The sequence below is a fragment of the Phlebotomus argentipes genome, unplaced genomic scaffold (assembly GCF_947086385.1).
Source record: "Phlebotomus argentipes unplaced genomic scaffold, Phlebotomus argentipes genome assembly scaffold_4, whole genome shotgun sequence".
NCBI classification, from domain to species: Eukaryota; Metazoa; Arthropoda; class Insecta; order Diptera; family Psychodidae; genus Phlebotomus; species Phlebotomus argentipes.
In genome coordinates, this window is record NW_026776174.1 from 1204742 (window position 1) to 1231448 (window position 26707).

General features: G+C 42.8%; 2 protein-coding genes across 2 annotated transcripts; both read left to right on the forward strand.

Annotated features, from left to right (window-relative positions):
• The first annotated feature begins 752 nt into the window (after positions 1-752).
• Positions 753-19709, forward strand: LOC132257812 (uncharacterized). Its single transcript, XM_059754850.1, has 16 exons — positions 753-813; positions 3468-4234; positions 4309-5248; positions 5594-6242; positions 6773-7448; positions 9280-12683; positions 13114-13156; positions 13244-13464; positions 13748-13885; positions 14476-14778; positions 14840-15070; positions 15293-15479; positions 15539-16662; positions 16722-17000; positions 17073-17190; positions 18421-19709. Exons 1-16 carry the CDS (start codon positions 782-784, stop codon positions 18543-18545), a joined length of 9237 nt encoding a protein of 3078 aa, XP_059610833.1. The 5' UTR covers positions 753-781; the 3' UTR covers positions 18546-19709.
• Positions 19703-25701, forward strand: LOC132258341 (endochitinase). The gene is given in 7 exon segments (XM_059755638.1): positions 19703-21086; positions 22266-22480; positions 22671-23183; positions 24099-24590; positions 24714-24803; positions 25113-25322; positions 25390-25701. Coding segments are annotated over 7 exon segments (1716 nt in total). The 5' UTR covers positions 19703-21061; the 3' UTR covers positions 25561-25701.
• The last annotated feature ends 1006 nt before the right edge of the window (positions 25702-26707 follow it).

The window sequence follows — 26707 nt, forward strand, 5'->3', positions numbered from 1 at the left end:
CTGCTATACTGCCTGTGCATTTAATACAATGCATACGTTTGCATTTTTATCGAAAATGCATATATAGGGGATAAAAGAGTTAATTCCACAAAGAGTGGAAAGAACAACAACATTTTTCTCAGTGCGTCAACATGGCTTTTATCTCTCTAAATGGAATATAGGGGTTGATGCTAAGATGTGAGATTGTCTTTTGACTCTGTCTTCTGCCTAATTCAATGAATTTTCCTTCTGTTGTACATAACCGCGAAACAAATTAAAGTTGGGTAATTGCCTTTTGGGCAAAAGTTTTATTCGATTGAGGGTATAATCTCTTGTCAACATCGATATGCGCCTTCCTCGCTTGGTGGATGGTGGTGAGAGACAATATTATACTGGGTGTGTACGTGCTCCTCTCATAGCTATTATTGCTTATTTCTTCTTCTTCTAACCATCTCCGAAGGGGCCCATCCAGAGCACTTCAGGAGAGGCAGAAAGTGGATGATTCGGTTGTCTGAAAATGCCATAAGACTGCTGTTTAGAGATGGATAAATGTGTCAATTCGAAGGCGATGCAGCACACACGACTTTCCTCGGCATTGAAGACTTAAGAAGGGTAGACAAAGTGGACAGTATTTAGTTGGATTGCCGGTTGTTTTCTCACCTCTGACGCAGAGAGAGCGAGAGAGCATCCGTTTGGCCCGGCGAAGGCGGGCGCGTCACGAGTTCGTGGGATCATCTCTGCGAAGTCTCTGGCCGCAGCAGAGACCACCGAGGAACAGGAGCACAGACTCTCACCTGCCATCATGTTCACGTGTCTGTGGCAATTGTGGGATTGGTAAGAGAAGACTGAAGAAAAAAAATATTTGGTGTGTTGCATGGTTTTGTTTGTCGTGTTTATCCCGTCTTGAATTTGCCTTCCGACGCCGGAGAAGAAATCTCCGCTGAAACCATCTTTTTTTTCTCTCCTGGGTGATGATAAATTATTCATTTGCATATCTCTGTGGTATTGTTTTTTTCTTGCCTTGGCGTTTGAAAATTTTTTCTTATGCATATTTATACTTTTTTTTCCTGATTTGCATACTTTTTGGTTGACTTTCTTTTGCGGTGTGTCTTTTTCTGTGTGTGTGTGTTTTTGAGTATATTTGCCGATCTCATGTTCATTAAGAAGTGTTTTGTTGTGGATAGAAGTCTCTAAGATGGGTGCAAAAACACTTTTGCTCCACAAAACTTTCTCATTTTCATCGTGAACAAATTTTGAGCTACGAAATATATATGTATTAAGTCTCCTGCCACACTTCACTTTCATTTTGCGTATTGGCGTCTTTCGCCCCTGAGACGCCTATTAAAGTGGTTTAATATTAGTGGCGTATGATAGCCACGGAAAATTGCAATTTAATCCATCGCGGTTGCCTTTTTTGCATTTTGCCGTGGCAAAGTATGATGTTGAAACGCCCAACTTTAACTATCGATTTCCCGCTGAAAAATCATTAGCATCCCTATTAGCAACACTATGCAAATTGATGCAGAGGTGCAAAAAAAGCAAGACTCACCGAGGCAATTATGCAATTTCCGGCGTAAACAGCACTCTCAAGTGGTTCGATGGTAGCAATTTCTGCTACTAAGATGCCATGGATGAGTCACGAGGGTTCGTTCCCTTTCGCATAGCTCGAGAGACACTATCCTGTTGTATATATATGTATGTAAATAGCAATTCTGTGTGGAGGAATCACATCCCGAAGAGTCAATTTACCAGGAAAGCACATCAATTCTCCTTGCTCTGGAAATTAATGGAGGAAAATTGTCTCGCAGAAGAAGTGGTTTACTTAATTGAAGTTGTCGTTCTCAGTGGATTTTCTCTGGTGATATCATGCGGAGAAATGCAATTTAATTGAATTTAAACCCCTGTAATGTCCAAGAAGGATTCTGTGGAAAGATTGCACACTATTTATATTGCCATCAAGACTACCTTCACGCTCTCTTATAAGACAATGTTTCTCGATTGCCATAGTGACTGTGGTAGAATTCAAGCGGTTAAAAATGCCAAGACGGGAAATTAATATTAACGAAATCCATAAATTCCAGTTGATTAATCGAGAAGTAGGCGTGTAAATTGGGATTTCCCTGAAGATCACGATTTAAATTTAAAGCTCATATCAGTCAATTTGTTTGTAATCTTCAAAGGATGAATATATAATAACAATCGACTGATGTTTCAAAGCAAATGCGCAGAGTTTGTCGGTTGAGAGCGAACCCTAAACGTGAAGTGAATGCATGTAAAATGACACTCTGACTCTTATCTCTGGAGATAATTTTCAGCAAGAGGGGTTGAATTTCATGAGGAATGCAGACGAGATGCTTTTGAGTCATCATCATGACTGCCGTTGGACATAAGTGAGAACACTTGGCGGCAAAGGTGCAAAAAGCCCCCAGTGAAAGAGAGTCAATAAAGTGAAAGAGAAACTTGCTAATGCTGCGCGTGTAATTTCATAAAACTAGTCTCAAACTTATTTAATTTTAATTTATACCTGTGCGCGCAATATCAAGAGCAAAAACCAGTGCTGTTAGCATTAGAGGCATAGGCGGGCGCGCGCGCGAGGGACAAGTTGGGTGAAAAAAGGCATCTCTCGTGAAGACAATTGCACGTAATTCTTGTGATCATTGAGTCTCATTAAATTGAAGCCTGGGGGATATAAATCCCATTTCTTTTAGCATTTTACTCTCTGAGGAGAGAGAGAGGATGCTGCGTGGAGGGAGGAAAGAGATAAAAACATGGCGAGTATTTAGTTCTTCGACCTCTTTGATGCTCCATCGGTATCTTTTTACCTACAATTGCGCGCACCTCTTTTTGCCCGCCACACATCGTCATTTCACGCAATTGAGCAAAACCTTTCCGCCGCGCGAAAAACATATATACACTCCGGCGGTGGACGCTTTTTATACCTATCTTCAGCTCCTCTCCTCCAGACAATAACACCCGAAGACGTGTGGCGGAGAGAGGAGCAGAGAGGCGCGCATGGGATATAGAACGAGCGTACTAAAATTATGTTTTATTAATAAAAGAAGAATAAATAGAAGGGTACGCGAAGCAATGCTCAATTGCATAACACGTTCGCGGAGACAACATAAGAAATACGCGCACGGTGGAATCATCGAGTGTGTGGGTCGTGGGAATTACCTATTTCCAGTAGAATTTTCTCCATTGGAGTTACAACAGACTTTATCTCTCTACTATATCTCACCGTTTTTTTCTCCCACGTACGAAAGTGTCTCTCAAATTTATATCTCCTTGTCATGCTTTGTCACGTTGATTGCTTCGAATGGTGAATTTTGCCAATTTCAGAATGAAGATAAATTAAAAAAAATCATGAGATTTTCTATTCATTTCTATATAATTTTGCATCTTGATTGCTTTGATGTTAATTTCATACAATCGCATTGCTTAATCTCTTCTCAATTGTCCTATGTTCTCCCTTTTGTGTGTCTCTCCAGGCTGGATCCTCCGCCACTCTTCACCACCGCCACGATGGAGAACAAGAAGTTGCAGCAACTACAGCAAGCCAATGCGCACATGGCTGCACAATCGATGCCCCAAACCAAGGCGCCATCATATCACACGGCAGCAGGTGATTATCGACCACAGCACTCGCCAGTCTTCCAGAATCACCCGCAATATCAGAGTCTGTCGTCGAACTTCGCGCAGATCAACATGACGACTCATCAGCCGCCACATCTTCACGTGAAGCCCATTGGGTCTAACGCCCAGTACGGCGGAACGGGCTTCAGCCAGGCTCAGTCTCCGCCGCAGCATCTCAACCACTATCACGGCGAGCAGCTGTACCAGAACAACACCAGGGAGAGGGTGTATGGGCAGACGCCACTGAGGCAACACTTTGCCCAGGCTCACCAGCACATTAATCCCTCGACGCAGCTTCAGCAGCAGTATCAGCAGCTGCAGCAGGCAAAGCTGCAAGCTCAGTTGCAGACCCAGAGTGATGCTCTGTTGCAGCAGCAGCGCACTTTTGCCATGCGACAGCAGCTCAATCCACCGATAGCACACTACCATATGCAGAGTCAGACGTCTCTGAATCAGATCCCCGTGCAGGTGCAGCCACAATCTCAGTCCATGCATCGAAGTGCCCCGCCATCGAGTCTCAATCTGACTAATCAATTCCAGCCAGCAGGAACTGGAAAGCTTCCACCGGACTCGCACTATGGGACAACGCAATCTCTTGGGAGTCAATTATCTCCTCAATCAAGTACGTATACATTCTGTAAATTACATCTGTCTTTTTCATCTAACAAACTAACAAACCCAAATGCTGTATTTTAGCTCTAATGAATGCTGCTTTGCTGCAAAACCACAAAGCCCAGAGTCAGGCAATCTACCAGCAGAATCAACTCATACAGCAGCAAATGATTCAGAACAAGTTGCAATTGCAGCATCAGCTGAAGAGTCCGCAGGATCAGATTATTATACAGCAGAATAATCCGGGATCGGTGATGAATCAGGCTTGTCAAACTCAGATCTCAGGCCAAGTGCCGAAGGGGAAGCAACTACAGAATGCCGATAAGACACCATCACCTTCCCACGCGCCACTGGATAGGAAGAAGAGTGGTGGCACACCAATCGCCCTGAAATCCCCCATAACCAAGCGTCACGCCTCGTCTCCCGTGACATTATCAGGCTGGCTATACAAGCAAGGCTCAGATGGACTGAAAGTGTGGCGAAAGCGATGGTTCGTCCTATCTGAGTATTGCTTATTTTACTACAAAGGCCCCGAAGAGGAGAAACTGCTGGGCTCAATTCTTTTGCCGTCTTATCGCGTGGCCGCATGTTCGCCTGAGGATAAGATATACAGAAAGTTCGCCTTTAAGTGCGAACACGTCAACATGCGCACATATTGGCTGTCTGCCGAGACAGCAGAATCAATGGGTCAGTGGATTAGGGCTCTGATTGCCGCCACAATGATGCAGTGCAGCAGTGAGTCGGATCAGACGCCTCAGCCCAGCGTGTCATCGTCACAGAATCCGAGTGGCGAGAACAGTGACTCGGGCATTCACACGTATCAGAGCCAGCAGAGCAAGATGAGTCTCCCTGTTGGCCATGGACCTCTGACGCCGGCGTCCGATGGCATGGGCGGCGGAAGCAGTGCTGGAGGAAGTGCAACCGGCGGAGGACCTCAGCCTCTCTACGCCAACGCCCCGCCCAAGCCAAAAAGAGCAAACGACGGAGGATACTCATCGCCAAGTCCTGAACATTCAGTGGAAAGGTAAGCTTTTCAGTTTTTATCACGCTTTAAGTGATGATTTACAACTTCTGCCCACATGAAATTTGTGAATCATCTTGATTAATCCAAGATTCATCAGTCTTGAGTGATAGTTTGCTTATTTTCACGTCTATTAAAATTTCTGCCTTGTATATTTACAAGAGATGTGTTAAAGAGGACTATTTTTAAAGTGTTTTTTCTGTGATAATAAATTTTATGTGTTGAACTGAGACGTAAATTGAAAAGCGTGTGCTTCCCATGTAAATCAGCATCAAATGCACTTTTTGTCTATGCATAAATCAAACTCACGACTTTGATGTGTTCAATCACAATTCAATTTTCCTGCAGATATGATGGAAATTTCGAAGCGCATCATTTGGATGCGAATCAGAGGCGAATGGATGTGAAGTCTCCGCTGAGCCATCAATCGCCCGATTCGCTGTATGAAGTGCGTCGGCAAATGACCAAGTCACCGGATCCAGCCCTGGCATCGCGGATGCAACAAGTGCGGCTGGAGGGCAGTAAATCACCGAATCCCGGACAGCAAGTGAGATCGCCGTATCCGGCTGAGAGTGGCTATGGTCAGGAGTTGAGTCAGAGTCTGCTGATGCGACAGCCCATGGAGGAAGTGTACGGCGGTCGGGAGAACATCATCAGAGCGCCACACAGATTTGACGACTTCACAGGCAGACAGATTTACGGCGAGACCGCGGATCGGGAGATGCAACTGAGGATGGCGCAGCAGAAGTACCATCAAGCGCAAGTGGCGGGTCAGCAGGCGCTGTATCCCAACAATGAGCGTCGCACGCCCGACACATACGGACGCTCGAGATCCGGCCAGGGTGAGCGCCGGAATTTCTCCGACTACGAAGATATCTACAATCTGCAGCAGCAAGCGCTGGGCGATTTGGGCTCCTACAGGCGTCCCATGAGTCCCATCGGTTACCAGAATGCCAGCAAGAGTGTGTCCGGTCGATATACACCGAATTATCTCGAGGTGAGTTGATTGTTGATGCGCGCGGATTAATTGAAATCACTCAATCAGCAAATTGTCACTGATTTTTTGTTCACTGCACTCACATTAAAATATTGATGAGATTGGGTGAAAGAGTGTAGATAATTTCATTGTGATAATATTTGAGAATTGTTTCACATGGTGAAATGTGCACGGATTTTAATTGATTGTCCGTTTGAATTGCCCGAGTAATGATTTTCGTGAGTAATATAGTTGGGAGGGAAATTGAATATTTGGGAAGACTATGAGCCCGAGGATGTGTAGCTTAATTAGACTTTTGGTATTTGGGTCACGCAAATTGATAGCAATTTTGCCGACAGGGTTGAATTTTGATTCATTTTCGTGAATTTACAACACAGCACATTATGAGCAAAACTTTTAGTCCTCCTCATTCCCTCAATCTCATTCAGCCAGTGAATTTACAGATAAAAAAAAGTTCACCATTTTCATGCAAATCATAAATTCTCTTTAATGACTTTATGTGCCTTTTTGGTTTGTGTGAATTTCTGTAGCCCAACACGGCCGCCCAGCATGTGCAGATGCGCGCCCGTCCCGTTCAGTCCACTCTCATGCCCAGACCTCATTCTGCGGACTTTCTGGAGTACGAGGCGAGGAATGCCGAAGCTGCCCAGATGCAAGCTGAACCGGCACGAGCGCCACGGCCAAAGTCCAGCTTGGACATCAATCGTGGTCCGGATTATTACTACTCGGAGGCGAGCTATGCTGAGAAGCTGCGACAGAGCGCTCTGTATCAGGCCAAGCCTGCCACGATGCCGCTGAGATACACCGGCAATCCCTTCGCCGCTGACATGGCGGTCAGCACGATGCCCAGAGAGGCGGAGTACGGTCAGTTTGGACAGCGAGCGTACAGGCAGCAGCTGCAGAAGGGCTTCCTGAGTCCGCAGCAGGATCAGTTCCTGCGGTCGGCCAGTGCGAGACTGCCCAGGAAGGAGGAGGAGGCCAATGGCAGGGACAGTGAGCGCCGGCGGGAGGAGTCGATGAAGAGGCTGCTGGAGTGGAAGCAGCGAATGCTCCAGTCGCCACTCACGCGCAAAGGTGCCACTCTGTCTGCCACCTCGACCATGACTCAACCCAAGTCTCCGGTCCCAATGAACGCCGGGCTCCAGAGGAGCCGATCAGAGACCCACGCCAATGCCGGCTACAACAGCTACTCATCAGACGACGAAGGTGAGTCCCTGCCTTCGCTTTCTTTGCACCTTCTCCCCATTCTTCTCTTTAACCAAATGTCTCACCTCCGGTGATTTATGTTTTTCTTATGTTGTGTGTGTATCTCTGTGATTATTTTGTCGATTTGTACATTTGCTCGTGGACCTTTTTTCGCTGCTTCTGGGCGGTTCTCACCTGAGAAGCAGCCAAATAGCGCATGAGATATTATTCAGCAATAACCATGACGAGAGCGGTGATAAATGACTACAAAGTTTTCCATTCAATTTTCAAATGCCGGGAAACTATGTAATTTCTTCGTGGGTTATTTATGGCAAATAAGTAAGTTAGTAATTTGTAGCAATTTTTGAAAAATGATTTCATCGATTTTCACGGAGTTTTGAGAGTGTTGAATAAATAAAAGTTTTCTGTGGCAAAGAACACAGAGAGAGAGAAAGAGAGGAAAAGAATTTTTGACGCTATGAGGGAATTATTATGGAAATTCTTCTCAAAGGCTAAACTTTAGTAGTCATTTAACCCCAATGAAAAAAAATTCATCCTCTGTCTCACAAAAGCATTGCTGAAATAATACAGACAGAGAGAAGGAGAGAGATTAGAGTTGTACTTTTGAGGGTTGTGGTATAATTTAGCTTTTTCCCTTTGACTCATAAGCCAAGCACAAACTATTCAATGTTTTTCTCTAATGCTGCATTTTGGTATTTATTCATTATACGTTATATAATTTAGTTTCTTAGCCTCTTAGCCATTAATATCTATGTGTGTGCATATCTCTCTGTCTCTTCCTTCGCCTCACAATATGAAAATTTGTATGTACGATGTGTGTTAGACAAAATCACAATCTTCTTTCCAGATTTAATATTACCGATCCAATATAATTCACTTGTGTGTCACCAAAAATGACAAGCAACGGGCACAAAAAATGCGCGAAATTCTACATTCACGTGTGGAATGTTTCGCAGAATCTCTTTTTCTTTTTGTTGATATTGATTTCATTGTACTGTACATACGAATTTTCGTATGTCTCTTTGGAGGTGTCTTTATTTTGAGTGTAGAAACTTCTATTTAAACAAAATTGAGAATATCAGTCGGTAATACCTTCCTGCCGAGCGTAAAACCATATATCAAAGAATCCTCTTTACCTCTTGCCTCTCACCAGTAACACAGAATTGGACAGCATTAACAGGTTAATAAAATAGAAAAATTCTTCGAGGTGGGGTTTAATTGTGTGTCTTCACTTTTGTATGTTCCACTAAACAGAAATGTTCACGGTAATTAATTTGTGTTAATTTTTGAATAATATCTCTACTAACCACGTAATCTTTGGGAGTGTTTTCTTGGAATATATGACACTCAAGAAAAATGTGCACATTTAACATGATATTTTGGACAAAAGGGTTTCTTTTGGGGTTTGTTTTATTGGAGTTTTGAGAAGAACACGACAAAACTGTAGATTAATTTTTGAATCTTGCATGAGGATTAGTTTAACTATTGAAAAGTATTTCTTGAGGTTTGAGGGTGTAATTTTTTTTGTGTTATCATTCCCAATTGTGTAAAATAATAATAATAACTCGAGAAACACAATCATAAGTCCTCTTCTCAAGTCACTTACGGTTTTTTTTTCTTCTTGTTTCACAATGAATTTTCAAACATTCATTCGCGCCGAAAGTGGACAAATGATTAATGTTCTCGCAGTGTGACATGAATTACTCAGGAGTAAAAAGAAATGAGAGAGAGAGAGAAAAAATACGTGAAGAGAATAAGAACCGAAAAATTACTAATAAGGTCCTCTGTTAATAAATATGACACAAAAACTTTGTATATTATATCCGTCCAGATGGGGCTCACTTTTCGCCGGCAGGAAGGTCGTCATCCCCTCGAACCTTGTCCTCTTCTTCTGCACTCGTGTCGCAAAATGTCCAAAATCCCCCGGTTGCGGTATCACAGGCAAATAGTTGCAATAGCAGTAGAGTATTGCCACACAGTGACGACACATGTCCGTCGCCAGTCACATATACGCCCGTCTATGCCCAGAAATCCGTCACAGACACACTTTTTAGCACCCGAACTGACCCACCATCCTTCGGTGGGTCCCTGCTGAGGCGCCAGCAGGGCGACAGTGAGACGTGCGTAGATGGTGATGAGAAGGAGGAGGATCAGAGAACGTCTGAATGCTCAGATGAGAAGCAAACTCCGCTCACTGACGAAGTAGCTGCGCAAATTGACGATAGCAGCGGTCCCAGTGACACAGACAAGGCCTTTGAGTACACTGATGATGATCTGGACGAGGCTCTCTTGGCCGAAGTTGATCCTGGAGAAGCTAGAGGTGAACTGGAAGAGCCCAAGACACCCACAAATCCCATTCCTGATGCCGAAGACTTCGGAGAGGGTCACTATCTGCCCATGACTCCGAAGAAGTCACTTCTCAGCTCGAGTGCTTCAGAGAGTAGTATTGTGAAGACTCTCACTTCAGTCTCAGGGGACAATTCGGACGAGAACACTTATGTTGAGATGACAAAGGGCAAGATAGATTCGATCCTGGCAGACGACGTGAAGTCAAACTACGAGTTGATGTGTCTCACAAGTAATTCTAAGCTAGAATCTGAACCGGTTTACATGGAATTGTGTCAACCTAAGTCTGGGTCTAGAGATGCGGAAGACACCAAACCCGACATTAGTGTGAAAAAGAGTTCTTTGAAGAAGTATCAGAGCGATGGTAGAAAGTTCTCCAACAGAATGGACCTTCCGGACATACTGAAGGCCTCGCAAAATGTCCTCAAGAGCGACAGTTCTGATGCCGATGACGAAGCATCTAAGGACTTTGATGGATTGGAAATGAAGTCCAGAACCAGATTCAGCTTATCAGACACATTTAGACCAGCATCTTACTATCTTGGAGCAAGCACTCCTCTGGCTGAGTGTGCAGATAGCTCAGACAGTGAGATTGCAAGTCCTCCTCCAATCCCAACGTCACCGCCGCCCATGGAGGAACTCAATACCGAGGAGATCTTCTCGTCTGAGAACTACGACACGGTCAAGCGCAAGGAGAAACAGACGCTGAATGACTCTTTCGATCAGATTCCGAAGCTCAGTAGTTCGGACTTTCACTTGAACAAGACTGAGGGTCACAAGACGAGTCGTCTTAGCTTGCCGGATCAATTTGGTGGTAAGAAGCAGAAAATTGACATTGCAATTCCGGACTACATTTCGCTGAGCACGTACAAAGTGGAGGGGAAAATGTATGCTGGCTCCATCAACAGTTGCAACACCGATGATGGATCTAACACATCTTCCGATTATGATCTCTACAACAAGTTGAAGCTCGAGTCGCCGTCGTTCAGCAGTGATGTTTTGTACAATTCAGACACTTCGCTGCCGTCAAAGTATCGCCAAGGAGCGCGACAGAGGAACAGCGAGAGTGAGACTGAGTCTGTGGAATTGCGACATTCGGGAGGTGGAATGGTGGATTTGGAGATGGAGAGAAGATTGAAGCGACGTCCCTTGTCAGAGGATTCCTTCAGTGAGATCGAATCGATAGAGAATGACTTCAGAGAGGCTATCAACACTGATTTGGATCAGTACCTGAACAAATTGACTACCAACAATCCCTACATGTACAACAGTGCTGAACAAACCAACTGGCTTCATGAGAGTCTCAGCAAGATTGGTGACATTCACTACATTAAGCCGCCAGAGGTGTTTTGCTCTGAAAATGATACATTTTACGAGAATCTCAACGCCATGAGAAAGGATAGTTTGGAGAAGTTGAGTGACTCTTTCCAGATTGGTCAGCTAGTGTCGCCATCTTCGCTTCCCGTGCCTCTGAGACCCGACAGCGCCTTGTCCAACACCAATGGAACCTACTATGACTCCTTGGAGGATAAACCTCAGGGTGAAGAGCTTCCAGTTGTGACAACTGATTCTAATGTTTCGCCTCTCAAAGAGAAGAACTTGAGCATTCACAATGCGAAGTGTGCTTCGGAGGATCTTAAGTCTGAATTTAGTCTTGAATTGAGCAACAGTGTGACTCTGTCGTCGGCGGATGTTGATCAACAGAGCACTTGCACGGCTTTTGATCTCACGAGAAGATCTCCAGTTCACAGTCGCGGGAATAGCAATGTTTCCGATGGATCAGCGCCGTACTACTATTCAGATCTGGTGTCCAGATCGAATCAAGATGTGTCACTAGGACAGAAACTCAATAATCAACGTGATGTTGGCGTGATGAGAAAGACAGGAATTTCCCACATACACAATCCCATTCATCAGCGAACTCCGTCCGGAGGGATGATGAGGGAGAAACACCAGCACGGTCTGGTGGGTCAGGATGGGAGATCGATCTCAGCGGAGATCCTCAATGTGGCGACAAAGGAGCAACTGATTGACAGGCGCAATCTGTTTGGGGTGGAGCAGCATGAGAGCAGCAAGATTGAGAAGAATGTGTGCAAGGAGGGCTCCTTCCCCACCAAACTCAATTCCAATGAATTCCATAGTCGGGTCAATAGTGGTGAGCACGATGCTTCACGGGTGCACAAAGCTAACAACAATAACCCACACAATGACTCATCATGCAATTCTAACCCAATTGATGGTACATTTTGTAACATGACTCCTTTGCAATCGCCAGATGTGTCGGCGGGTGATCAGCTGTGGGAGGAGGACACCCTCTGGCGTGAGAGTCTGAGGCGCGTGTCGCACCGTCATGCGCGATCACTTGATGATCTGGATAGGATTTGTCATGCAAAGAGACTTGTTGAGAGCAAGTCCAGAGCTCAGCTCACGCGCGATGTGACTTATGTGAATGATAATGCGTCGAGTACGCAAAGTCGATCGAGTTTGCGGAAGAAAGTGTATCGCAAGAAGGCGTCCGATCGCAAGGGTGCTCCGAAGCAGGCACCAGTCGTGCCGCCGGCTGAGAGTGACGAGAACGATGTGTACGTGCAATTGGCGGTGGATGAGCAGACGGGCGATATGTATGAGACGCTGCGTGACGACAGAACCACCTTCTCGCCGCGCACCAGCGACGTGGATCGGGAGAAGATCAGGCAGTGGGACGCAATGTCAAGTGGCACGGCCGGGGGTGTTTTGGGCAGTCTGAGCGACACGAAGGGCACACGAGGGCAACTGAGTAGTGGATCCGATGCGACTGACGTTCAAGGTAGCACATCGTCAGGTTGTAGTCGCACTTTTACGTCCAATACAGCCATCGGCACCAACACCAAAACGTACCATCACCACCGAGTGCTGCCCTCATAGAAAGGGGGTTCACACTCAGCAGCACACTTTCTGTGATCCGTGCACATGACAGTTTCCAACCATATGAGGAACTGCCTAGGGCAAAACATTACTGAGACACTGTACATTTACACCAAAACCCCCCCAAAAAAAGAAAAATCACCCCTTCTCCCATCCATTGAGTGAAAACCCCATCCCAAATACTTCCGTAATCCTCGCATGACAGCAACGGTAAGACACATTGTAAATTCATTTTAACTTTATTTCTCCCATTTTTACAACCCCCACAGTTTTATTTTGTGTTAATTGCATTGCGCCTTCTTTCTGCATGAGGAGGTTTTTTTTTTATTATTTCTTAACAATTCAAAACTCTACTAAGAGATCAAGCTGAGTCCAATATGCCCAAAATGCAATGATTATTATATTCACACTTTAGGAAATCATTGCTCGATTATTCTTCTTGAACAGTCAATCGTGTTGTATCAACACTGTTGCCTTGAGATGAACTCCTAAATGAATCATTGTCTATACTCTAACCCAATCAATTTTCACTTTGCCTCTTGTAGCATCGCTCTCAGTGCAGAATGTGAAGAATGTGCAATCGTCGGGGCTGAGTGTTAAGCCAGATGACACACTCGACATGCAACGCGGCAGCCACATGAGCAATAATCATGAGGAGAGATTCCCGGGCGGCATGGTACGTGGCGGCTACCAGCAAGGGTGGCCCATGAAGAAGAGCACGAGTCAGAGGGAGATTGACCAGATGGAGCGTGAGAATGCCATAAGGGTAGGTGTCCTCAATTGACGCTAAAAAGTCTCTTTTTTTTGCATCATCCACGCCAGATGTGTTTCCCACAGTCTTGTTGTTTTTTTTTTGTTTTGTTTTTCCACATCATTTGCAAGTGTGCCAAACACGAGAGAGACACACATTTTTTTTGGTGATGTTTTATTTTATCTTATCACGAATGTTTTTTTTTCTCTTTTTTGTGCTTGTGACACCCTCCACACACAAAAAAATACACACAAAACTCACGAAATCCAAAACAAAAAAAAATCACTGAAATATTCAGAGTTTGGATATGTCGGCGGGTGATTTACTGAGTCGCACCCATGAAGAATTGGTGCTCCTGCTCATTCAGCTGCGAAGACAGAACAGCGCCACCGCCAGAGCCATTGAGCAGTGCTGCACGGATATCCATGAAGTTCAGGTGGTGTAGCGTGAGAAGATCTCCCTTCTCGCTCTCTCACACACTCTCTCATGAGGGTGGAGAGACAGTCCACCCCCGGTGGATGGGGCGAAGAGATACCTTGCAATATAGCTTTCGCAATAACATTTGCATTTCACATGTTAACACGAATTATTCAATTCTCCGCACACTAATTCACATCTATCTCACACACATTTTCTCTGCCATTGCCACCCACACACTCACCCAACTAACACGATTGGGGGTAGGTGGATGGGGATGATTTGGTGGGTTTCATGCTCAAAATTCCTCTCACGATAAATCCAATCTCTCTTTCAGTCAGCCTTTCAACTCTCAATTGGCGCTTCTGAAGCTCCACTTTTCCTCCTCATTGCATTTCTGCTTGTAGAATTTTAATTCTGAAAATATGCTTTCTGTGAAAATGATTTTATTTTCAACTTTGCACAACCATGCAATGCAGTAAAATCTGATTTTCAAAGTTTCTTCACACACTTTTTTCTAACTCAATAGCATTCATCATCTTGTCTGGACTAACATCAAAGCCTAACCTTTTGGTATTTTTTTTCTGATTCAAGTCCTTAATCCTGCAGAATCGCATTAGAACATCGGATGGACAGACGAAGATGGACAACATCGCACGATTGGATTCGCTGAAGCAGCAACTGATTGATCTGGAGAAGCAGTATGAGAAGAGCAAACCACTGGTGAATCTGGTTGATAACATGGTGAAACTGGGTTCTCTCTATCGTGGCGCTCCTGTTAATCGTCATCCTGGGAATGAGTCTGTCACCCTGGACAGGCTGGAGTTCAATCAACGTGTCCAGGAAAGACGACTACTGCAGGAGGAACGAAGACACTGGGATAGACTGAGTCCAAATCATTCAGAACTGCAGGTGAGATTAGACAATTCAGTGCTTTAATTGCAAGTCTTCTAAACCACTATTGCTCTTGCAGACGAAAGTCCAGCAACTTTACCAGCTTGATCAGCTCCTCCAGGAGGAGTCAGGCACGCTGCAGAGTCTGCAGAGAGACAAGGAGGATCTAGAGCGTGCTCTGGGCGGACTGAGAGCGAGACTGCAGAATGGTGTAGGTCCTCCGATCGCCATTGAAGCAGCCAGGAAGCAACAGCACGCTCTGGAGCGCGAACTGTCGCGCGTTCATCAGCTTTTAGCTGAAAATTCCAAGGTAGACCAGGTGCCTAGTAGTTCTTGTGTCTCTTCTTTTGGCAAAATTGAACTTGACCGAATCTATAACATGTAAAGTAAATGGTAGAATAGCACCTCACGATCATTTCTAACTGAAAATTTTATGGCTTAATTGACACTGATAGAGACTCATTTCACCATTTTCATATGCGACAATTAGTGGGGTTTGAATTGGATGACTGAGAAATGGCTTATTTTGCAGAAGCTTGAACAGACTGTGGCTGGAAATGCTCGATTGGAGCAGGAATTGCTGGTGCTGAGGCAGAAATTGCAAGCTTCTCGAGATTCGCGTGGGTCTCAGACGGCTCTTAGTGCTGGAAGTGGCAGCAATGGTGGAGCTCCGGACAGTATTTCATATACTGGAGGAGCAACGGCAGTTCTAGAGTCTGGTAAGTGTTATTGGTGATGTAATGAGTGACACATTGGAGTGAAAATTGCACTCTTTTAGATATTCTAGAGCTGAGGCGCGTGCAGCAGCTGGTTGGGGACATGCAGAGACAGCGACAGGAGTTGAGTCAGGCGGTGAGACAGCTGACGGAGAATTCCAATTCGCTCTATCAGCAAATTCGTCCGGGTGATCATCCGGGTGGCTCAAAGAAACGCCCACAGAACAGTTCGTGGATGGAAACTGATCTGGACTCAATGATCAGCTCAGATCACTCAACAATCCAGATGCCACCAATTGAGCATGTCTCGACGAATCCATTCCTCAACCACAATTTGTACATTGACACAAATTCGACTGGACAGAAGCAGGGTGAGAGTGAGTTGAAGGGATCCAAGATCTTCCAGAATCACGAATCATCGGATGGCATTGAGTCCAGTGGCATGGAGAGTGATGATGTGCTGGAGGGAAATCATATGAATGGATTTTCCATGCAAGACAAGCAAGAGATCAAAACGGTGCGCATTGTGAAGAGGGAAAGTGAGAGGCGACAGCGTGATCGTGAACGCACAAATTCATCTAGTCAGAATCTCGATCAGGTGCTGGAGGAGGAGACTCACCTTCCGGAGGACTTTCTCAACTTTGCCCGGAGCAAATCACTGCCCAGAGGATATCCAGACGCGGCATATGATCCGTTTAAGGACCCTTTCAAGGGTGGCGAGAGTCTCAAGTCGCCACGTGTGACCAGCAAAGGCAACACAATTTACACCGCTGGACCGACAATTCCCGGAAACACCAGCAAATACTCAGATTTTTACAATCACGCACCGATCTCAAATCACTATCCTGTGTCCATGACGGAGAGAATTGACGATCCCATGAAGAACTACAAGGCCACGTATGGAAGTACAGGAGAATTGTCTGGACTGAAGAACAAAACTGAGTCCATTCAGAGCCTGACCAAGTCCATCGGTGAGCTGAGTCCGGTGTTCCAGAGCGAAGCGGCCAGGCAGATCATCTATGAGATGTCCGGCAGTGCTTCGGAGGAGAATGGCGAGAAAGTTCCGCTGGCCAGCAAGCACAGGAGAGCCGTGCCGAAGGAGAAGAGAAGACACAACACAGCGCCCAGCAATGTTATCGTCAAGACAATGCAACAAATCCAGTCGGAGAACGACATGAATCGCAATGTAAGTTGACTTTTAAGCCTCAAAAGAAGACACTTTAATTGAATTGAGTGCTTTTGCAGAACACTAATTGGCGAGCTCGCGATGATCTTGACATGGAAGTCGCTCTGCGACCACGAAGCAATGCGCCTGATGTTGTGCGTTCGGCTCTTGGACCGCGCGAGAAGATCTCAGAGAACACCATTGATAAGCTGTTGGCGGCGCCAAGTAAAATTCTCATCCCTGAGCGCTACATTCCCGAACAGCCACCAGAATTGTCGCCTGAGGAGAAGAAGAGGCGCCAAGAGAAGGTGGAAGCCATCAAGAAGATGCTTTCAGAAGCTCCCATCAATCCATCAAATGTGAGTGGAATTTTTGCATGCACTTTGTTTGGACGTGTGTGAAGCTAATGCCTCGTGATTGTGTCCTTGCAGGACAACGTGTCCGCTCCTCCGAGTCAGATAAGTGCTGAGAAGAAGCAACGCGAGCATTTGCTGCAATTGAACCAGATTCTGGCACAGCAAGTGATGCAGATGAGCAAAATCGTTGCGGGTAAATTTCTTCACACATTTCTTCTACGCTCTTTCCTCTTTAATAACTCAGAGTTTTTTTTTATATTGATACATTAATTGTTTTTCATAACTCATGGCTTCTGTGAGAGCCTTTTGACTAAACCCAAAAAAAACAGATTGCAAAAACTTGCAAGAGTTCACAATTTTTGTTGTAATTTCACATTGTTAATGTTCTGATGCGCGTTTCTCGTTGATGTGTGGTGTTTTCTTCATCAAATTTGTGATGTTTTTCTCTCAAAATTTGACAACTTTTTTTTCTACCAATTCGGCCACACTTTCATATGGAAAAATTCCATTGTTTAATCATGTAGAATTTCTTGCTCTCTTATTTTTGCCAGTAGATTTAATTTTGAGTGGTTTTCTGCGCTAAATTTTGACGCTATTCTCACAAGTGTTTTTTGTGAGTGTGTAAAAATTGCTGCTGATTTGATAACTTGTTTGATAAGAGAATTGAAAGAAAAATAAAAATCAGAGAGTAAAACTATTGCAGAATCATTTGCGAATATTCTTTGTTTAAATGTATTTCACAGTCAATCTTATATCCGTACTCTTAAGTTAATCCATTTATTTCGATGTTGTGTTATTTGGCTTGTGTTTGTTGTTCTTTTCTCCCCATTTAGGAAATCCTAGCCAGTCTAGTTCCAAGTAAGAAAAAAAATTGTTGATGGATGTGTATTGATTGCTTTTATTAAAGACAATACATAGAAAGAATGGCCAGATGGCGAATCATTAAAAACATGCCATAATCATGTTGAAGAATCTCAAGAAATGCAAGGTTTGTATCATCACATTTTCTCTTAAGCTCATCTCTCATTTTTCCTGTGTGTTTTTCCTTTTGGTCTTTTGTGTGTTGCGCACTTTTAGTGAGATTTAGTAAGGTTGCCGCAAGAAAGCTTCCGTTTTTCTTGAGCAGCCTTTCTTAGATTGTTTGTATGTTTGACAATCATAAGAGATATTTATGTTACAATTTTTAGTGGCACAAATTATTTTCTTTAAAATTCACATTAAATATCCTTTCTTTCTCTCAACTTCAACAACTTTTTAGAATGGAAAAGAATAGAAAACTTAACCTGAAACTGCGACACGCACAATGTTAATTTTCCGTCTAACTTCTTTTTCAAATTTATTAAAACTTCTATGAGAAAATCAACGAGAACAGAGTGAAATGTTGGGAGATTGTCTAATGTTGTTTCTTGCTATCAATCTACAGAGAAAGCCATGGCCACGTTACCATCGAAAGTAGCTGAATTCACGAAGGATATTCCTGAGGATGACCAACCATCTCCACCAGAGCCACTGCCATTGTATCAACAACGGGACAATTATTTCACTTAATTGATATAATAAGAGGAAAACCAACAACATTTCTACGAGACTTTTATTGTTATTTACTTAGAAGACGACATACAAAACGAATTTACAAGAAAGGAAATATTTAGTCGAACACTTTTTACCTTATAACTTTGACAGAAAGACACAAATTTCCAAAACATGAAATGCAAGAAAAAAAAACTCTTAAAAATAACAGCCAGGAACAAGGAATATTTATATAGGATTAAGAGAATGACAATTGTGACAATTTATTAAACTATCCAAATCTCGTGCAAATTTACTATGGTTGAAAGCCTTTATCAGTTTTTTGCTTCGTATACTTAAATATTTGATAAATAATCTCCATTGAAACATGATTTTTACCATTTGATATTCCTTCAGAAATCTCTCTGAACTTTTATTAAATATTTGATTTTGAGTGAGAAAATAAATATGATTCTCCGTCCAATTGTAGTAATTGAAATTATAAGTTTTCTCCACGAAAAAAAAACCTTTCTAAAAAAAACAATTACCAGTTTTTTCCTTATTGAACAGAGCTTTTGCTTTGATAGCAGCTTAGAAGAGAGTGTATTTAGAGATATCCTCTCTTGTGCAATTGAATGGTGCTTAATCTGTCTAGAAGTGGAGGATTAAGCACTCGAAAAGGATTTTACGAGGATAATCGGAATATTTAGAGATGAAAGTATGGCAAGAAAAAAGAAATTCCCCTCTTTCCCAGCATATCAACTTATACATAATCTTATCGTATAGTGAAAAGAATATACAGCTTTACAAAATTACGATACAACTTAAGTGAGAGTGAGAAGAAGGAGAAAAAATGTTATTGGACAAAAATATTTATCAATCTCGATAAGGCTATTGAAGGTAGAAATATAAAATCCAAGAGCTCAATGTTGAAAAATACGGCAGAATTGATTGAACATTTGTGTACACATCAGACTGAATAATTCTCCACACATCTTTAAAACTTCTTAATCACAAATCCTGTATTGAATGATTCTGTCACGCGAGCTTTCGAAGAAGAGCGTTTGGAGTTCTTTTTGGCTTGGATTAGGCAATTGATGGCATTGTAGACATATTATTTCGGTGCTACTGTTACAAAGACATCAATTCGAAGAGAAAAGTGTGAAGAAAATGTAGTTTTTTTCCTCCTCATTTTTTGAATATATTTTCCGCGCTCATGCAATAATTGTGGCGCATTTGAGTAGTGAAAAAGAGAAAAATTAGGTAATCAGTCAATTTCGCAAGTCAATAGGAAAAGACACGAGAAATACCTTTAGAGACATTCCTGAGAAACTATAACAATTTTCATTTCGAATGACTTTCAGAGTCAAGTCAATTTTCATCGGCTTTAGAGGAGAAAAAAAATGGAGCAAAAGGTCTTTAGACAAAATTCTTGTACATAGAATCCCTTCCCTGTCCTTTGAAAGGAGGCAATCTCTCAAATTTTATTTGTAAGAGTAAAATCTCCCCTTCATTAGTGCAGCTATTCAGTGACAAGATAGAATCTCATGCTACTTTAATGTACGTTATTCTTTAACTGATAATCTTAGAGATAATTTGTTGGAGCGTACACGAATTGTATAGATTTAAAGAGAGAGAGAGAGAGAAAGAGAAAGTGTGTGAACAGATAAGCAACAAATATGCCATCACAAATATTGAAAGGAATGATGATTTTAATAATTGTAAATAGAGTACCTTATTAATTGTATTTTTTTTGTAACCTCACAAATTGTAATTTGTATATTTTTTTGAATTATTTTGACGCATCTGCCATCTATTATCACGTAAGGAGATACACTTTAGTTATACAAGATAAGTTAAATTGATTGAAGTTGTGGAATGGCGATAAAGAGTACCATATTAGGTGTAATTTGAAACCTGTAATTTTTGATTGTTTGTTTGGTGCTAGTTCTTAACTAACAGAAATTGAGTACAATGTCTTTTTAAGAAGTTTCCCCTAATTTCTCTATTAATTAGCGATGAATTCCAAAAGCAAGTTTGAAGGAAAAAAAACGAAGAATAAAGAAAGAAAAAAAAACATACACAATTTTGTACTTTTTAATATATTTACAATTAGTAGAAAAATTTATAAATACAAAATATTACACAAACACACAGAAAAAGTATCTCGCGATGAGTGAAATTGAAGGATTTTGTGTTGGGATTGAAGAATGAGATTTTTGAGGCACGAGAGAAAAGTGTAAATGAAGCTCGTTGGAAGGCAAAATAAACCATTTATTCGAGAGCAATTCAATTCAATTACAATTCGCTAAGTTAAATAAATAGTCTGTAGCCGTAAGTAGAGAGTAAACGGAGCAGTGAAGAGCATAGTTTGAGTAATATTTTAGAGTGAAAAAAAGAAAATGTAGTGAGACATTTGTAGAATTATCGATTTATATCATTAGCAATTGAGAAAAAAGAAAAAAAACATGCTGAAAAGGTATATAAATTATGTAAAACGATTTAAAATGTAGTATTAAAGTTGAAGAAAATGATTAAAATGAGAAAAAATATTAATGAGAAAATTATATATATTTATGAGTTAATGGTTGAAAAAAATATAAAATGAAATTGAAAATAATACCACCTTGACTTTTCTTTCTACCGAGAATCAACAATTTCGACTCTGTTTTCTCCAACATCTGTGTGCATTTTTTATCCCGCCACTCCAGGTTGATTGTCTCAGCAGGGTTTTTTTTTATTAATAAAATTGTAATGCAGAAGAATTTCCACTCAGATCGCCGTTCAATGACATAGAATATTCTTGGGTGATCGTTCATGTCTTCGCCTCTCTCTCTTCATTCTCTCTTTTACTCTCGCATTGCCGGTGAATAAATTGTGATTTTATGCAAATGAAATACAAAATTATTGGTGGGACAGTGCGTTCACCTCTTCCCTTGACCATCATCGCATCTTCATTGCTGTCGCGAGATTACACAAAAAAAAACAGCCCACATCGCAATCCCACTTGATCAGCATCTGATCGGGTTCACAGTTAATTTGTTGCTGAAGATTCTCTCCTCCACAAACCATCGAGAGGCGCTCGCGCGCGCAGTGCATTGAATTAACTTTGGATTTTGAGGAAGAAACACTCTTCACTCTTGGCTAATTAAAATTCCCATTTCGTCCACCGGCACTAAAGACTGTTTGTCAAAGCGACTCAGGTGCTAAATGACCTCTGATCAGGCCACATAATAAAGATCATTGATGCATCGACGATTTTTGATTACATTTCCCTGCTTGGGCATCAAAAAGTCAAGGGGTGAGGCGTATTTTCACCCTTAGAGTATGCTCAAAAATATTCTCCGCTAATTGATTGTGTGTTTGTTGCTTGGCAAACATGCGTCTGCCAATTTGCATCTGCAATGCACTCGCGCAACCTGTGCTATTGACCCCTCGATGGCAACTTCGGCGTCCGAGATTCCAGTCAATGGATTAATTCCCGTGCTGACTTGAGGTATAAATACGAGTCTGGCAGGGAGAATCTCCTCCAGTTTGCGGATGATCAGTGTTGCGTTTGGAGCTCGTCAAGAGTGTGCAAAAACCAACGACGATGGGTAGGAAAAAGTCGAGTGATCTCATTAGTTATTCCCATATCGTATTCCACTCCTTCTCTTCTCCTCACTATATCTTTTGTAGATCGATTTGTGATCGTGTCGCTGCTTCTGGGCACGCTCGTGTCGTCTGCTTTGGCCCAAGGTGATGTAGTTTGAATTTGAGGAGTTTCTCTTCTCAACACAATTTCCCCAATTTGTGCGTGAATCTCTGCAGGACCCGCTCGTGTTGTGTGCTACTTCAGCAACTGGGCGATCTATCGCGAGGGCATCGGAAGCTATGGGATTGATGATGTGCCAGGTGATCTCTGCACCCACGTGATTTACTCTTTTATCGGTGTCGATGACTCCACATGGAAAGTCTTGATCATCGATCCAGAAGTGAGTTGGCCTCTCTTCATTTCACCATCTCAATCATCACGCGAGATGTTCTTGTCGGTTAATTATGATATTAATAAGCGCATTATAGCGATTGTTTACGTCCACTCACAATGCAAATTAGTATTCAAATTTTGTGCCTGCGAGGCGTGATTAATGGGTTTTTTTCTTTCTCTCTCTTGTGATTTCACAGCTCGATGTGGATAAAGGTGGGTTTAGGAAGTTCACGACCCTGAAGAGTCGATATCCACATCTGAAGACCCAAATTGCCGTGGGCGGCTGGGCTGAGGGAGGATCGAAGTACTCCCAAATGGTGGCTTCGCCAGATCGCCGACGAAGCTTCATTCAGAGCGTGATGGAATTCATGGACAAGTACGGCTTCGATGGCTTCGATCTGGACTGGGAGTATCCCGGAGCTGCGGATCGCGGCGGCAGCTTCAGCGACAAGAACACCTTCTACTTCTTCGTGCAGGAACTGAGGCGAGCCTTTGACCGTCGCGGCAAAGGCTGGGAGATCACAATGGCCGTTCCTGTGGCCAAATTCCGCCTCGACGAGGGATATCACGTGCCCGAGCTCTGCCAGATGCTGGACGCCATCCACGCCATGACCTACGATCTGCGAGGCAACTGGGCAGGATTCGCGGACGTGCACAGCGCCCTGCACAAGAGACCACACGATCAGTGGGCTTACGAGAAGCTCAATGTGGTGAGTGAGAATGAATTGTTTGAGAAAAGTTTCACGGCATGAAAATCACCCTGACAGGAACTTTCGTATTGGAAAAGTTCACTTAACTTCCTCTCTTCGTGTGGCACGAGAGAGCGCCTGAAGATATTACAGGGAAGTTTTGTGAGAATCACGTCTCACATATTCTACAGTTTAGAAGAGATGCAAGATGAATTTCTCAAATTCATGTCAAAAGTTTTCCCGCACATTAAATAGCATAATATTGCACTATCTTGATGGGGGAAAATATTAACGAAAACATTATTTTGTAAGAAAATACAGCAAAACTCAATTTGATATTCCAATTCTCTTGTGATTACATTTACACATTTGTAAAAGCGAAAGATTCTCAAGTGTTCAGCGCGAAATTGTAAAGCACAATGAAAGTTTCACAAACACTTTACACAAAATGTACTTTTGTATAGTTATTTAAAGTTTCTTTTCCCTCAAGGAGTTTGATTTTCACTGTAAGAAACTTTCTCGCAATTACGATTCTCATGAGAGGTAAGAACACACTCTTCACCTTGTTCTTCACTTACTTTTGCCTTTCATAGAATGTGTTTAAATTCAATTACATTTAACCTCACATCAGGAAAGCTTCATATTGAAACCATCAATTATATCGTATCATTTATAATTGATAGAAATGGTGAAAAGCTTAAGCAAACCTCGGAGTAATTCAATAACAGCGCTTTTGTCTTCAGTCTTAGACTCATAAAATCTGGTCCTCGCGGTATTAAAAAGGATTAAAGGGTGTGAGGAAACAATTCCTAATGGATCGATTGTCGGAAAACTTCAGATCTCTAGCTTCACATGGAAAATCACAGCACATCAATGTGTCTCAAAGCCTTGAGTGGCTCTATTTTATTTGTAGTCACTGTTTACTCTCTATTTCAGGCGGACGGACTGAATCTGTGGGAGGAGAAAGGATGTCCGGCGCAGAAGTTGGTCGTTGGCATTCCCTACTATGGTCGGACTTACACGCTGAGTGCCGGAAATAACAACTACGATCTCGGCACGTACATCAACAAGGAGGCCGGAGGAGGAGCGCCAGGACCCTACACCAATGCGACAGGCTTCCTGGCCTACTACGAGATCTGCACGGAGATCGCGGACCCGGAGAACGGCTGGACCACGAAGTGGGACTCGCACGGGCAGGTTCCGTACACGTACAAGGGGACGCAATGGGTGGGCTACGAGGATCCGAAGTCCGTGCAGATCAAGATGGACTTCATCAAGTCCAAGGGCTACGGAGGTGCCATGGTGTGGGCCATCGACATGGATGACTTCAAGGGACTGTGCGGCGAGGTGAATGTCTTGGGGAAGATCCTGTGGAACAACATGAAGGACTACATTGTCCCCGTTTCCACCAGAACCACCACCATCACGGTGAGTTTGAGAGAGAGAGAGATTCATGGAACATTTAGAAGATGGCCAATTGTATTCAGAAATATCCCACATTCTTCACCGCATTTTGGCACTCATTTCGTGCATTTTGCCAATTCTTTGCAGCCTGAATGGGCTCGTCCGCCGTCAACGCCGTCAGTCGATGAACCAGGAGACGTTCCCACTACCCAAAGACCAACAACACCACGACCCCAGGTGAGTCCTCATTTCGCGCAAAAGGTGAAGAGGCATCAAAGTCAGAGGCAATTGAATTTATTGGCCATTAAATGTTCGCGGTGTGCGCGTATTCAATTGGTTATTTTAGCAAAATTTATGCTATAAATTAAAAACAGCCAGCAGATGCACTTGGGCGCGAGCCAATTGGAAACGGCATTTTCCCCAATACCGCACTTTTCGTCGCTCTTACACAATGATCATCAGCATTTTCCTTTTCTTTCATCGAATGTGATCGAGCAAGTTGATTGATTTTCCGCTCGGCTGTTTTTTTTCTTCTTGTTTCTTTAGACAAGCACAACTCAGAAGATCACAACGAGAAAGCCTGAACGGCCAATCTCGTCGGAGAGCACTGAAAGTGGCCAGAAGGAGGAGGATCAGCCGGAAAGTCAACCAGCAGCTCCTCAAGGAGACTCAAGTGAGGAGTCTAATTCGGAATCTGATGAGAATAAGGTTGATTGCGAGGGAAAAGATTACGTGGCGCACAGAAATTGCAAGAAGGTGAGAAAAGTCTTTGGGAAATACATCAGAATCCTTCTGACTTTTCCTGGTTCTTTCCCTTTTTCAGTACTATCGTTGCGACCATGGAAAGCCTCTTGAGTTCAGCTGTCGCGAAGGAACAGTGTTCAATACGGTTTCCAATGTCTGCGATTGGCCTGATAATGTTAAACAATCTGACTGTACATCCAAAGTGCGGTTGGATCACGAAAAGCCACAATCTGAGAATTTAACAGAATAGCTTTTAGCAACACTAATTAACCCCGGAACAGAGAGTTCAAATACTAAAAAAAAATTGCAGCAGAATTTATAACACAATTTAACGATTTATTCTAATCAATTTATGGAAAATTGATACAAGTCTGATATGAAAATAAATATGCGTTCGAGTGGATTGCACTTGACTTTTCCACTTGGCGTGGAGCTTAATGTCCTCGCGGGGCGCCAGAAAACAATGGTGATTTACTGCAGAATAATTGAAATGCATTCTAGCCAAGGGGCAGATATTATGGTCGGAAATGGTGTACAGATTTTGCAGAAGTTTTAGGACTTTAAAGCTTCTGTTTCAACAAATAGAGGCTTTTTAGAGAAAACTGGGAATATTTCTCTTTTTATCGGCAGAATTGAGCATATGTGCTCGAAAAACTTTAGATTGATTCAATTTCGGAAGTAAAAAATAAGCTTGAAGACAAACATAACCTCAAAAACTACATTTTAGCCTAGATGAATGCCTCTTTTCTTAGTTATTTCCGCAGTTTGTTCTTTATTATCCAGTAGAAATATTGTGATATTCTCTAAATTTAATCATTTCCAGTGTTGAAAGGATTTAAACTAGTCTAACAAAGTTTTAAAGCTGGATTTATAACCTCACAATTTGGTCAGAATTTTTCTAGGCATTTTTCGAAGATGAAACTAGACAAAACGCCTTCAAAGACGTCCAGAAGTCTGTGAAAGATCCTGCAAAGAGGCTAAGGAAGTGGAGTACAGATTTAAGACGTATTATCTCTCCCTTGATTCTGGCTTCTGTTTTGAGACAAGCGAAAGCCAAGAGATTTTAACTGTCGATCATTGGCTGATTCTTGTGCAACCTGTGATTGACGAGTGTGTGGTCACATTTTGGCGGGCATTCTCTCTAGGACATTGGCACTCAAACAATGATAGCAATTCATGCATTTCGTGCGAAGGAGTGTGTTAAGCAGCTGCAAGAGATTCCTCGGTGAAAGAGGAGCTTTTGCACCTCAGTTGTGATGCTTTATAATTAAATCCGCCGCAAATGAACACAACTAGTTGTCGGTGAGAACGGAAGGCGATTGATGATTTTTCGCATATCGAGAAGTGACTTTGGCGCAAAATCGTCCGAGTTTATTATTATCATGAGAGGACACATG